The sequence below is a fragment of the Entelurus aequoreus genome, linkage group LG12 (genome assembly GCF_033978785.1).
Source record: "Entelurus aequoreus isolate RoL-2023_Sb linkage group LG12, RoL_Eaeq_v1.1, whole genome shotgun sequence".
Taxonomy (NCBI): domain Eukaryota; kingdom Metazoa; phylum Chordata; class Actinopteri; order Syngnathiformes; family Syngnathidae; genus Entelurus; species Entelurus aequoreus.
In genome coordinates this window covers 10149920-10162982 of record NC_084742.1, presented here as the reverse complement: position 1 = coordinate 10162982, position 13063 = coordinate 10149920, and the positions used below count along the sequence as shown (strand labels likewise).

At 41.0% G+C, this 13063-nt stretch overlaps 2 protein-coding genes across 2 annotated transcripts; one reads left to right on the top strand and one right to left on the bottom strand.

The window, feature by feature from the left end:
* The first annotated feature begins 3199 nt into the window (after positions 1-3199).
* On the top strand, positions 3200-5177 carry LOC133661434 (tetraspanin-8-like). Its single transcript, XM_062064631.1, has 8 exons — positions 3200-3368; positions 3766-3828; positions 3901-4017; positions 4096-4170; positions 4247-4342; positions 4428-4541; positions 4607-4729; positions 4809-5177. Exons 1-8 carry the CDS (start codon positions 3309-3311, stop codon positions 4947-4949), a joined length of 789 nt encoding a protein of 262 aa, XP_061920615.1. The 5' UTR covers positions 3200-3308; the 3' UTR covers positions 4950-5177.
* Positions 5178-5591: 414 nt separating this feature from the next.
* On the bottom strand, positions 5592-12493 carry rab21 (RAB21, member RAS oncogene family). Its single transcript, XM_062064632.1, has 7 exons — positions 12031-12493; positions 8599-8658; positions 8419-8526; positions 8295-8358; positions 8158-8212; positions 8006-8094; positions 5592-5809 (listed from the first exon to the last, which is right to left on the bottom strand). Exons 1-7 carry the CDS (start codon positions 12163-12165, stop codon positions 5670-5672), a joined length of 651 nt encoding a protein of 216 aa, XP_061920616.1. The 5' UTR covers positions 12166-12493; the 3' UTR covers positions 5592-5669.
* Positions 12494-13063: the final 570 nt, after the last annotated feature.

Below are 13063 nucleotides of genomic sequence, written 5' to 3'. Positions count from 1 at the left end.
CCACATCATTTTTATGTGGCCCACGAGAGCCTGGAAATAATATGCGTGAATAAAATGCTTAAAGGCCTACTGAAATGAAATTGTCTTATTTAAACGGGGATAGCAGGTCCATTCTATGTGTCATACTTGATCATTTCGCGATATTGCCATATTTTTGCTGAAAGGATTTAGTAGAGAACATCGACGATAAAGTTCGCAACTTTTGGTCGCTGATAAAAAAAAAGCCTTGCCTGTACCGGAAGTAGCGTGACGTCACAGGTTGTGGAGCGCCTCACATCTGCACATTGTTTACAATCATGGCCACCAGCAGCGAGAGCGATTCGGACCGAGAAAGCGACGGTTACCCCATTAATTTGAGCGAGGATGAAAGATTTGTGGATGAGGAAAGTGAGAGTGAAGGATTAGAGGGCAGTGGAAGTGATTCAGATAGGGAAGATGCTGTGAGAGGTGGGTGGGACCTGATATTCAGCTGGGAATGACTAAAACAGTAAATAAACACAAGACATATATATACTCTATTAGCCACAACACAACCAGGCTTATATTTAATATGCCACAAATTAATCCGCATAACAAACACCTCCCCCCTCCCGTCCATATAACCCGCCAATACAAATCAAACACCCGCACGATACACTCAATCCCACAGCCCAAAGTATCGTTCACCTCCGTAAAGTTCATACAGCACATATATTTCCCCAAAGTTACGTACGTGACATGCACATAGCGGCACGCACGTACGGGCAAGCGATCAAATGTTTGGAAGCCAAAGCTGCATACTCACGGTAGCGCGTCTGCTATCCAATTCAAAGTCCTCCTGGTTGTGTTGCTGCAGCCAGCCGCTAATACACCGATCCCACCTACAGCTTTCTTCTCTGCTGTCTTCATTGTTCATTAAACAAATTGCAAAAGATTCACCAACACAGATGTCCAGAATACTGTGGAATTTTGCGATGAAAACAGACGACTTAATAGCTGGCCACAATGGCGTCCCAATATGTCCGCACAATCCGTGACGTCACGCGCAAACGTCATCATACCGAGACGTTCTCAGCAGAATATTTTGCGGGAAATTTGAAATTGCACTTTACTAATCTAACGCGACCGTATTGGCATGTGTTGCGATGTTAAGATTTCATCATTGATATATAAACTATCAGACTGCGTGGTCGGTAATAGTGGGTTTCAGTAGGCCTTTAATATTTTTTTCCATCTATCCATTTTCTACCGCTTGTCCCTTTTTGGGGTCGCTAGGGGTGCTGGAGCCTATCTCAGCTGCATTCGGGCGGAAGGCGGGGTACACCCTGGACAAGTCGCCACCTCATCGCAGGGCCAACACAGATAGACAGACAACATTCACACTCACATTCACACACTAGGGCAGGGGTCGGGAACCTTTTTGGCTGAGAGAGCCATGAAAGCCAAATATTTTAAAATGTATTTCCGTGAGAGCCATATCATATTTTTTAACACTGAATACAACTAAATGCGGGCAGCACGGTGGAAGAGGGGTTAGTGCATCTGCCTCACAATACAAAGGTCCGGGGTTTGATCCTGAGATCGGGATCTTTCTGTGTGGAGTTTGCATGTTCTCCCCGTGACTGTGTGGGTTCCCTCCGGGTACTCCGGCTTCCTCCCACCTCCAAAGACATGCACCTGGGGATAGGTTGATTGGCAACACTAAATTGGCCCTAGTGTGTGAATGTGAGTGTGAATGTTGTCTGTCTGTGTTGGCCCTGTGATGAGGTGGTGACTTGTCCAGGGTGTACCCCGCCTGCCGCCCGACTGCAGCTGAGATAGGTTCCAGCGACCCCCCGCGACCCCAGAAAGGGACAAGCGGTAGAAATGAATGGATGGATGGACAACTAAATGCGTGCATTTTTTAAGTAAGACCAACATTTTTAGAGTATAATAATTCTCTAATTCTTTTTAATAACATTGTTATTTCTTGAACAGGTGCGGTAGCAAACGGATGGATGGATTAAAATGCCTGAGAATGTTTTATATTTTGAACGTTATTTTTAACATCGTGATTACCAGCAGAATTATTCATTACTTATCGTGTTAAGCAATGTCAGCTAAGATTTATCTGAGAGCCAGATGCAGTCTTTAAAAGAGCCACATCTGGCTCTAGAGCCATAGGTTCCCTGACCCCTGCACTAGGGCCAATTTAGTGTTGCCAATCAACCTATCCCCAGGTGCATGTCTTTGGAGGTGGGAGGAAGCCGGAGTACCCGGAGGGAACCCACGCAGTCACGGGGAGAACATGCAAACTCCACATGCACTAACCCCTGTGCCACCATGCTGCCCTTAATATTTTCTTACTGAATATATTTCTTCTTTCCCTTTTGACATTAAAAATCATATACTGCATGCAATTGCATATCTTTTAAAAATTAAATATTATCAAAATCTAAATATTATATTATCATGTATTACAAAAAATATGTTTTGTTCAAATAAAGATAAATACTGTACTTACATATCTGCTTGACTTATGATTTTAAAACAAATTATCAATGAAATTGTAGACTGTAAAATTGACAATAGATTTTACGGTTAAATTCCACAGACTTGAGTTTTTTACCGTGAAATCTACTTTGGTATTGTTGTTTTCCATTTACAGGAAGACACTAAAACATTACAAAACAAACAAAAAAACCTTTAAAACAACAAGATTTTACGGTAAAAAAAAAAAACCCTGCTAAAAACAGTGGTATTGTAAAAATTAAATTAAAAAGTCCCCCAAACATACTGGATTTTAAAAACTACTTCAATTTGTATCTGAAATCCCTAACAATTATAAAAACAAAAAATGCCCAATTGTTTTACTCATTCTGTGAGTCTTTTTTGTAAATAGGCTTTTGCGATATCTGTTCTCCTCTTGTTTCTTGCTTATTTTATTTTGTTAGACGTTTTATTGCTCCCATTTTTGTATTGTAATTCTGCATCTGCACTGTTTTCTGAAAATTGTAATGGCGTGTCTGTTTACAAATAACGTTTTTTGTTCAACATAAAAAACAGCCCCAAATTCCCCCCAAAAAACAATCCTGCTTGATTCAAATGATCTTCCTGGTATTGACACTCCCCCCCACCCCCCTCTCGCCTCCACGCGCCGGAAGCTACCAAATTTGGGCCTTTGTAGTCATTTTCGGGAAACTCCGCCCTACCCTGCGGGTGACCCTGACCTGTAAAACATGCTCTCTTCCGCTTTCCTCCTCAGTTCTTACCTGACCGACCTGCCTACTTGACGACACCGCTGCAGTCTTTTGTGTTTTTATTGTCATCGTTAGTCAAAAAAAGCAAACATGGCTCAAGTGAACAAGTGCCTGAAGTTAACCTTCATTTTGTCCAACCTGTTCTTCGCGGTAAGTTGTTTGTTTCGGTTTAGGTTAAAAATGGCCGCCGTGCCAATAAAAAGTGCGCACTTGCCCACACAAACCTAACAAAGCTGTTATTCTTCTTTAACTTATTTCTACTCGCTAAACAACATTTTGACTTTTTAGTCTCTTTCTACCACTTTTAAACATGTTTGGGTTTTTTTAAACTTTTTTTTAACTGGCTTGGGTTTTATCGAAGAAGATAAAAGGTGCAAAGATGGCGTTAATAGCTTTAGGGACGCCATTGAGTTAACTTTGATGTACCTTGTTGTTGGTAACGCGTCAAACTCAGACAGGTGCGGACGGCGAAAAGTTGAGAAGATATGATATTGACCGTGAAAAGTCAAAAAGTATAATAAAACACTATTTTTTTTTGCCATTTTAGATAGTGGGCGTGGTCATCATCTCTCTGGCTCTGCTAATGCAAGTGTTCACACGTGGAACTGATGTAAGAACACAGACACACACAAACAAACAAGTTGCTCTGTTTATTTCCCACTGACTTGTCTTCCTGCCGCAGGTGGAAGGTCGTTCCACTGCTCTGATCCTGATGTACGTGGTTGGCACCATCACCATGTTGATCGCCGCTTTGGGAGCGTATGGAGCGCACCGCCAGAGTCGAGCCGCGCTCATTGTGGTGCGTCGGTCACACCACGAAGTTCCTCTTTAGAGAGACCAACGTTCCCTTGCTCATCCATGTCATGTTTCTGTGCAGTTCCTGGTATGCATGGTGATCGGAAGTCTGCTCATGCTGCGTGTTGGCATCCCCTTTGCCGCGTTTCGTCCTGAGGTAGACGCCGCCACCTCGCACCTGCACCGTGGCCGCCGTTACCAGCATGTCACCCTCTGACGTTTTGTGCGTGTAGGTGGAGAGCATGATGGAGGACAAGTTCCGTAAGATGCTGCCGTTGGATGCAACCTCCGAGGAAAACCAGCACATCACTAACAATTTGCAGGAAATTGTGAGACATGAGATCAAAGTCTTTATTGTTATGAATGATGGCGTCACATGCTGATGTTGGCGTTGGCGCGCGCGTGTGTGTGTAGCTGCAGTGTTGCGGCCTCTTCAGCTACGACGACTGGCGCATGAACATTCCCAACTCGTGTTTGTGTGACGGGGTGGCGCAGCTGGAGGGAAAATGTCAGACCGTCCGCTACGACGTGAGTGTTTGGATTTCCACACCACTTAAAATCAGCACTCTACTCATGTGCGTCTGTTTTTGCAGCTGCTGATGCTGCAGGTGAAGAAGTCGGTGTACATTCAGCCGTGCTTCCCTCTTGTCGCTCACTACGTCCTCTTGAGTCTCGACGTCATCATCGGAGTGGCCTTTGTGTTGGCCGTTTTGGCGGTAAGAATACTTTTTGCCTCGTAGAGGGTGTATGATGACGCTTCACTTGACGCCACTTTTTGTTTTAAATTTGTTGCAGCTGCTGGGCCTGACGCTGTCGTCCATCATCATCCATCAGCTGCGTGCAACCAGCCGACCCACCCTGATGATGGTGGTGCCCAGCATCTTCAAGTCGGCGCCTCCCAAGTACCAGGAGCTGCACAACCCTCCAATGTACTAGGCCACACCTCATTTTGCTCTTTTGTTGGAGACCGATCGGGCATTTAGTTACAAAGTGCCTTAAATGACAAATGCACTGGCGCTATGGTTAAAAGCCTGCGCTGCAATTTTCTTGATAAACTTTGGTCACATTAGAAACTACTGTATGAAGTAAAACAAATGTACTTTCTTTTGTAAACAGTATGTACTGTTTTATTCTTATGCGTAAAGATTAAAGAACTTTTTAAAATTACAATGCTTCGTCATTTCCGAATGGATAAAATGTCTGCTTGTGGCGTCACTGTCCTTTGCTGCCCCCTGCTGGCCAAAGTACACAGGGCAGGAGACTTTTCCCCCAATTACAGTTTATTAAACAGCTGAATAATTATCTCTCTGAAAAAGTCTGATAGAAGAAAGCCTGTTACAGAATCAAGCATACACATGTCCACGTGTTAAGATGTGAGGCCGCCATTGGTGATTTCTGCAGGTCACCAGGAACGTGGAAAAATGGCCTCTGGCTTATCGTCGGTTAAATGAAAATATGCAACTTTTCTTTTCAATCAAGATGTTTAAAATGCAGAGGAGGAAGCTGTCAAAGACAATTGATCAGCAAAGCGGGAAATACCAGAAGGGTAGTGATGTCATAATGCAGGCCATGAGACAGCTGTTACTACTTTTACTTTGAAGAGCACAATAACGACTTAACTCATTAAATAAGACTTCCCATGGAACAAGGTGTGTGTTAGCCGGATGAGCAGCATCCTCCAGTGGGTGTGGCTTGTGGCTCATCATCAACAATCTGTACACCTCGTCTACTCGACGCTGCCTGGTTGCCTCCATTGCCCTTCGACCTCTCATCAGCCTGAGCCGCCTCCATCATTCCTGTGTAATGAATCACATGGCCCATCAAAAACAACACAGATGGCCACACACAAGATAAATGTAATTATTTGATCATGCTTGACCTTTCACCAGTTTATCAAACACGCTAAAAACAATTCGAAGTAGTTTAGGGATTACACGGAATAATTAGCTGGATTTGTCTATCGCTTGTTAGTCTATGTACGACAATGGATAAAACGTGAGCATTTTTCTGAGAACATTTTAGTGTCAGACATTAAATTAAAGGTTCATAAGTTTTCATTATTCGATTACAATTACGATTCAGGAGCTACGATTCGATTAAACATTGATTACTGATGCATTTTTAATTTATGTATATTGATGCAGTTTGAAATGTCTTGTTTCACTAAATAAGCATTTATCACTTTCAACTTTTGAAAACAGTGCATTTTAATAAGAAATGTCTAATACATTTATTAAATTAATGTAAATGTGTACAAAACTGGAACATAAATGCCCTATAATAAAGGAGCTGGTCGGATCTCTCAGTGAGGTGGCTCGCTGCAGTCAGCTACAAGTTAGAACTGCCTGCATTAGTTTATTTAAAATAAATACATTGATTATCGATTGACTCTTACTAATCAAATCTATAATCGTCCATGTCCGAAATGCAATGCATCTAAAAGTTGATTATTTCTCCCACCTCTACTTTTCATCTGTAATGTTTGTCAACATATATGAAACAAATATATTTGAAAAATGTAAACAAAACAAATATTCCTTAGTACAGCTTGGATTTCTTGTAAAAAAAATTGATTATTATTAATTCATTGTTATGCAGTGGTCATTAAGAAACGAGATGTGCGAGCACAACTTGCACAGCCTTGCTCCTTCATTAATTTAGAATATAGGTTTTGATTAAGTTTTAGTCAGTCTCAGTCTTTCCACTAAAATGTATTTTGGGGCCACAATAATTCATAAAGGGGTCATATCATGATTATATCCACATTTAAAACACTTCATTGTGGTCTATAGGGTTCTTTTGTCAAACTTTTGAATAGATATGGAGTCTACTGACAATGTAAGTTTGAACTACACGCTAGTTTGTATTATAAATGGCAACAGCGAGGATTCTGTCCCACAAGAGGATAGAAAAAATGAAGGAACTCATTTACTACAATATCAGACTACTGCAAAGGTCTTTGATTATAAGTTTACCAGATATAGAGATATCCGCTGACGTCACAACTGGGAAAAATGTCACATATAGGGCAAATTCCAAATAGCTTGTATGGAGGAACTATGAAGAAAGGCAAAATTGTTTTATAAATATCTCCACCATGCCTCCATGGTTCGATTTCAAAATTTCGGGACTTACTCAGAACTCAAATATATAAAAACAGGTACCTATAGGTAAGAAAAGTTTAATTTGCGTAATAGATCCCTTTTAATTAAGCTCATGACGCAGTAAGTTGAATGATGCGAACACATTTGTTACTGGATATTTTCAAATATGCTTCTGCCTTGGAGACTTTGTATGTGTAACTAACATGCAACTATAATTATTTGATACTGGTTTATATTGACAAATCTGTTGTTTAGACTTTATTTCTATTTTAATGAAGGACACTACACATTATGCATGTCTTGTTTGTGTAGTGCTAGCTTTTAGTAGCCTATAGCCAACCGTGTTTACCTTTTGTAAATTACTTTACTAAAATACAAGAATTAAAGGACATTTAGATGTTAACCGGCGGTTCAACTTTGCATAAGTAAACGTGCGGATATCCTAAATCAATTTCGGATTGGGTACACCCATAATTGCAACATACGGTAATGCTCTGCGGCGGAAACTAATTCACAGTAACAGTACAGTGGTACCTCGCCTACAATAATTTTGACATATGGAGGTGTTTCTTGCATTTTTTGTGCTTTAAATTGAACCCCTAGAACCTCGTAAGATCCGCCTCTAAATTAAAGGGTCCTACTAAATAGCAATAGTTTATAGCTAAAGGTCAACATAACTCTTTTTCCCCAACCATGGGAACGTAGAAAGTGAATGTGAAGGACATTTTAGTATCAAGAGCTTTCATATGCAGTGCAGACAAATAATCTGTGTCTGCGTCTGTGTGCAAGTTATTGAAAATTAGTCGCGGAAATTAGTTGTGTCCTTCCTCCCAGCCTATGAAATCCAAATTTTGTGAATGACAGTCACATGAAAGCAGTGCTTCTTACTTTTACACAAGTCCAAGAAGAGCTCCTCAATGCCTTGGTTGAGCTTGGCTGACGTCTGGTAGTGTTTGGCCCCCACTGACGTCGCGTAGCTGCAACGACCACATTGACGTCAACAACACTGGTCACATGACGGCCATGGCGGCATTACTCACCTCTCCGCATCCTCTGTAGAAACATTCCTGTCTTTGTCCAAATCGATTTTATTACCTGCACCACACATTGAACAGGATTGACCGCAGAGTTTTCTTCTGTTATCGTGCTTTACGTTGCAATGACAACCAGGACTTACCTACTATACATAAACAAATGTCATTGCCCAGCATCTTCCTCAGTTCCTTCACCCAGCTCTTCACCTGCAAGGACAACATGCCGTCAGACGACAAGAGACATGCAGCTTGGCAGAAAGCGGTTACCTTTTGGAAAGACTCTTCATCTGTGACGTCATAGACAAGCACGGCTCCATTGGAGTCTCTGTAGTAGATTGGACCTAGCGCATGGAAGCGTTCCTGACCCGCCGTGTCCTGCAACGCACACGCCACGGTCACATGACCAGCCTCCTGTTGATGTGCACGGTTAAATGTGACATGTCTCACCCAGATGGCCAGATTGACCCTCTTTCCTGTTATGTTCAGCTTCTTATTAAGGAAGGACGCCTGCAACACATTCATAAATTACAATTAAGATTAATACTGATGACGTAGAACACACATCCTAGTTTGTCAAGGATGTCGAAATATTCCAATTGTAAAGTACCGATTTTGGCAAGTTTACACTCGACAGAACTCCCCTGCAAATAATTTACAGGGAGTAAAATGTTATTTGAAATCCCTATCATAATTTAAGTTATACATGCCGCCAAATATCTTTTAAATTCATCCATTCGCACGCTGATTTTTTGGGCCCCGCCGAGTGCCTGGCCGTTTGTTTAGTGACTCACAAGTCGAGTCCAACCAGCCATGTTCACTCAAATTTTCCATCATTTCCAATGCTAATTTCATGAATTTAATTAATCAATTAAAAATACACCAGAAATGTGAAACCTCTTATATTTGTTTCTTTGTTTACCAAGCTTTCCAAGGATGCCAACCTTTTCTAAAACCGGGGTAAAACTTAAAAAGTTATGTCATTTTTAACAAAAATCTCCCACCTGATATCATGAGCCAAATTAACTTTGTATAGAAGAAGTTGACCGTGAATCAGTGCATTTTCACTGGTTTAAAAAGTCCATAACTTTCTTAATATTTATCACAGGAAAATTATACTTATATAACTGGAATCGTCTTTGCAAGCACTGTCTGATAAAACTCGTTTCATGTGAATCCATTTTTTTTTTAAAGTTACACACATGAATAGAGAAAATATGATGCAACATTAGCAAGAAGGCAAAGTAAATGTTACTTAAGGAATACTTAAGTGGAGGAGGGACGCTTGCTCTAACCACTAAGACGTCTAAGTGTTGTGGCAAAAACGGATGCCCTGGCAAAAATTGCTTCTCGCCGCGGGAGCGCGCACAACTTGGTAAAGCTGCACTGCTGGGGCTTCGTCTGTACACAACTGATTACTACATGTAAGACAAATACACGTATTATTATAAGGTTTCTCTTTATATCCCATTGGGTTGAGTTTTTTCTTGCCCTGATGTGGGATCTGAGCTGAGGATGTCGTTGTGGCGTATGCAGCCCTTTGACACAATTGTGATTAAGGGCTATATAAATAAACTTTGATTGAGTGATTGATTGATTATTGCAAGAATGTGTTTGAAATTATCTAAGCTTAATCGTGTCCAAAAAAGGAAAGAGTTGGCCATTTCTAAAGGTATTTCATGAGGTTGTAAAGGACTGTTGTTGATCCGATGATGTGCGACAACCTCTTTATTGGTTAGCAGCTACATAGCAATATTAACTGTTCTTTGTTCATGCACATAATATTAATACTGTTTTTGGATGTATTCATTAAATCTATGTATTATAGATCAACTTTTTTTTGTAAGTTACAAAGCAGAAATTCATCTTTGACAGACTTTGAATCACTTTTTGGCAACCACTAAGTTATCATTTTGGGTTGATTCCAGCCTTTTAAAGGTTACTTCAACACGTAAACAGGAGAGTATGTGCTTTGTTATTATATATGTAACTCTTAGGGGGTTCTCTAATAATTTATGCACAGATGAGATGTGTCAATATCAAAATATTACTCTAATAATTTTTTTGCCAACAAATATACATGATTTTAATCATGGATACATCCAAACACGTTATTAATATTTATTATGTGCATTAACAAATAGCAGTTAATATTGTATGTAGCTTCTAAACAAGAAACAGGTTTTAGCACATCATCATCGGCTGCAGTGCCTCAGACTGGAAGTCTCTGCAGAAAGTGGTGAGGACGGCGGAAAAGATCATCAGGACTCCTCTTTGTCCTATCCAGGAAATTGCAAAAAGCCGCTGCCTGACCAGGGCTCAGAAAATCTGTAGAGAGTCCTCCCACCCCCACCAAGGACTGTTTTCACTGCTGGACTCTAGAAAGAAGTTCTGCAGCCTCCGTAGCAGCTTCTTCCCTCAGGGCATCAGACTCTTGAACGCATCAAAATAATTCCCTCAATTCCCCCCCAAAAACGGATGAACTCGCTGGAGTATAAAGACAATATAACGTACATCCATAAACATGGATGCATATGAAAAAGTGCAATATATTTATCTGTACAGTAATCTATTTATTTATATCCGCACCTTATTGCTCTTTTATCCTGCACTACAATGAGCTAATGCAATGAAATTTCGTTTTTGTACTGTAAAGTTCAAATTTGAATGACAATAAAAGGAAGTCTAAGTCTAAATAACAGTCTTTTACGATCTCATTAATACCAGAACATTTTGAAACCCTTTCATTTTCCAGACATGATAAAAACTAAAATATTTTCAAATACATTTCCTTACAATGACCACCAAACTCCATCAAACTACTGCCAGAACGTAAATGACCGCCATAACCACAACACCAGGGGGAGCTCCACAAACCACGTTAAACCCAGATTCCGATCTAACGAAGGTCTTAACTGCCAACAGTCCCAAGTCCCAACAGGTGTAAAAGAAAGTGCATCTCTATCCTCCTTCAAAACCGCACTAAAAGAACACCTCCAGGCAGCTACAACCCTAGAGTAACACCATCCCCCCACCACATCCCACCTCCCCGGATTGTAAATACTGTATTTTCCGCACTATAATGCGCACCGGATTATAAGGCGCACCTTCAATGAATGGCCTATTTTAAAACTTTGTTCACATATAAGGCCGCATTATAAGGTGCATAGAATAGACGCTACAGTAGAGGCTGGGGTTGCAAGACCTGTTGTGGCTCAATATTGGTCCATATATAAGGCACTGTCAGCTTTTGAGAAAATTGGAGGTTTTTAGGTGCGCCTTATAGTGCGGAAAATACGGTACTCTGATGATTAACTTGTGTGATGACTGTATTATGCTGGTAGTATATATTTGTACCATGAATTGATTAACGTGGACCCCGACTTAAACAAGTTGAAAAACTTATTCGGGTGTTACCATTTAGTGGTCAATTGTACGGAATATGTACTGTATTGTGCAATCTACTAATAAAAGTTTCAATCAATCAATCAAAGCTAATGCAACGAAATGTCGTTCTTACCTGTACTGTAAAGTTCAAAGTTGATTGATTTAATGACAATAAAAGATCTAAATCTAAATAACAGTCTTTTACGATCTCATTAACACCAGAACATTTTGAAACCCTTTCATTTTCCAGACATGATAAAAACTCAAATATTTTCAAACACATTTCCTTAAAATATTGGTCTTACATGTAGTAATCAGTTGAGGACAGCGCAGCTTTAACAAGCGGTGTGCGCTCCCGCGGCGGGCATCAGTTTTTGACACAACCCCGGTATGGGCGGCTAACATCCATAAGTCCATGGACCAGGTCCAGTTCTGCGTTGACACGGCCCGGTGAACCCTGCCTCCCCCGCCCCGCCCCCACACGGCAAGTGTTACCTGTAGAGTCGTAATGTGTTTGTCGTTGAATTTGTTCTCGCAGTATCGCAGCACCATGGACGTCTTGCCCACGCAGCCTTCCCCCAGCAGCACCACCTTGAAGGAGAAGCTTTTGCCGCTGCCCGCTGCCGCCATGGCGGCCACTCGCTGTGTCACAACAAGCTAGCTGCTAATGCTAATGCTAACGCTAGGGCGCCTCCTGCGTCGCTCACATCAGCACGCCCGAGCTCGGGGGGGAAATAGCCGAGAAATGAAGAAACACGCGTCGACACCTGAGGTGGAATACAAAAATAGACATGTAGAACGTACACTCAAAGCCAGGTGGTGTTGTCGTCAGTCTGACGTGAGCGGCTGATTTTCACCAACGAATGGCGTCTCTTTGACTTAGCTCCAGTTAGCCGGCTAGCACCAGGGATCGTCTATTCATGAAGACGCATCACCTGTGACCGTGAACAGACTTTGTGTGTTACGTCAAAAGTGGATCAAGGTCGATATAAAGTCAATGTAAATGTACCAATAGTTGAGATATGTGACACACCTGGCGTTAAACTCACAATGCTGCCAGATTACTACACACTAACGGTGTTAATAAACGGCACCAGAGGAAGACATCTGTCCGCACACAATCTGTGATGTGTCACATGATGCGGCTCTGGCGCGCCTCATGATTTGTCAACAAAACATCTGACAGCTGTCACAATGTCCTTTTTTTTTCTATAAAAAATTAAAATTTCTAGCTTGTGACCAACAATGTGACACATTTTACTGCGCTTCATTATGACGTCACATACAACACGGGCTGTCATTGTTTTTTTTTTGTTTGAACATTTAGTAATATCGCATATAAACATGCTAATATACATAACAATGTTAATATTGTACATCAAATCATAAAGACATGTAATGATAAAGATCATAGTGTTGATAGTTTATTCAGTAATACATGTATAAATCAATCCAACAACAAAGGGGTAAAGATGACAGAAACACTGTTGTGTAATAAATAAACACAATATATATTTTATATATTAAA

What these genes read in the sequence shown, in the direction of transcription:
- LOC133661434 (XM_062064631.1), top strand. Translation starts at nt 3,309, where the DNA reads ATGGCTCAAGTGAACAAGTGCCTGAAGTTAACCTTCATTTTGTCCAAC. An exon ending in CTAACAATTTGCAGGAAATT is followed by an intron (nt 4,343 to 4,427) that starts GTGAGACATGAG and finishes GTGTGTGTGTAG; the next exon opens with CTGCAGTGTTGCGGCCTCTT. An exon ending in TTGTGTTGGCCGTTTTGGCG is followed by an intron (nt 4,730 to 4,808) that starts GTAAGAATACTT and finishes AATTTGTTGCAG; the next exon opens with CTGCTGGGCCTGACGCTGTC.
- rab21 (XM_062064632.1), bottom strand. Translation starts at nt 12,165, where the DNA reads ATGGCGGCAGCGGGCAGCGGCAAAAGCTTCTCCTTCAAGGTGGTGCTG. An exon ending in TCTACAGAGGATGCGGAGAG is followed by an intron (nt 8,095 to 8,157) that starts GTGAGTAATGCC and finishes TGGTCGTTGCAG; the next exon opens with CTACGCGACGTCAGTGGGGG. An exon ending in CTTCTTGGACTTGTGTAAAA is followed by an intron (nt 5,810 to 8,005) that starts GTAAGAAGCACT and finishes TTCATTACACAG; the next exon opens with GAATGATGGAGGCGGCTCAG.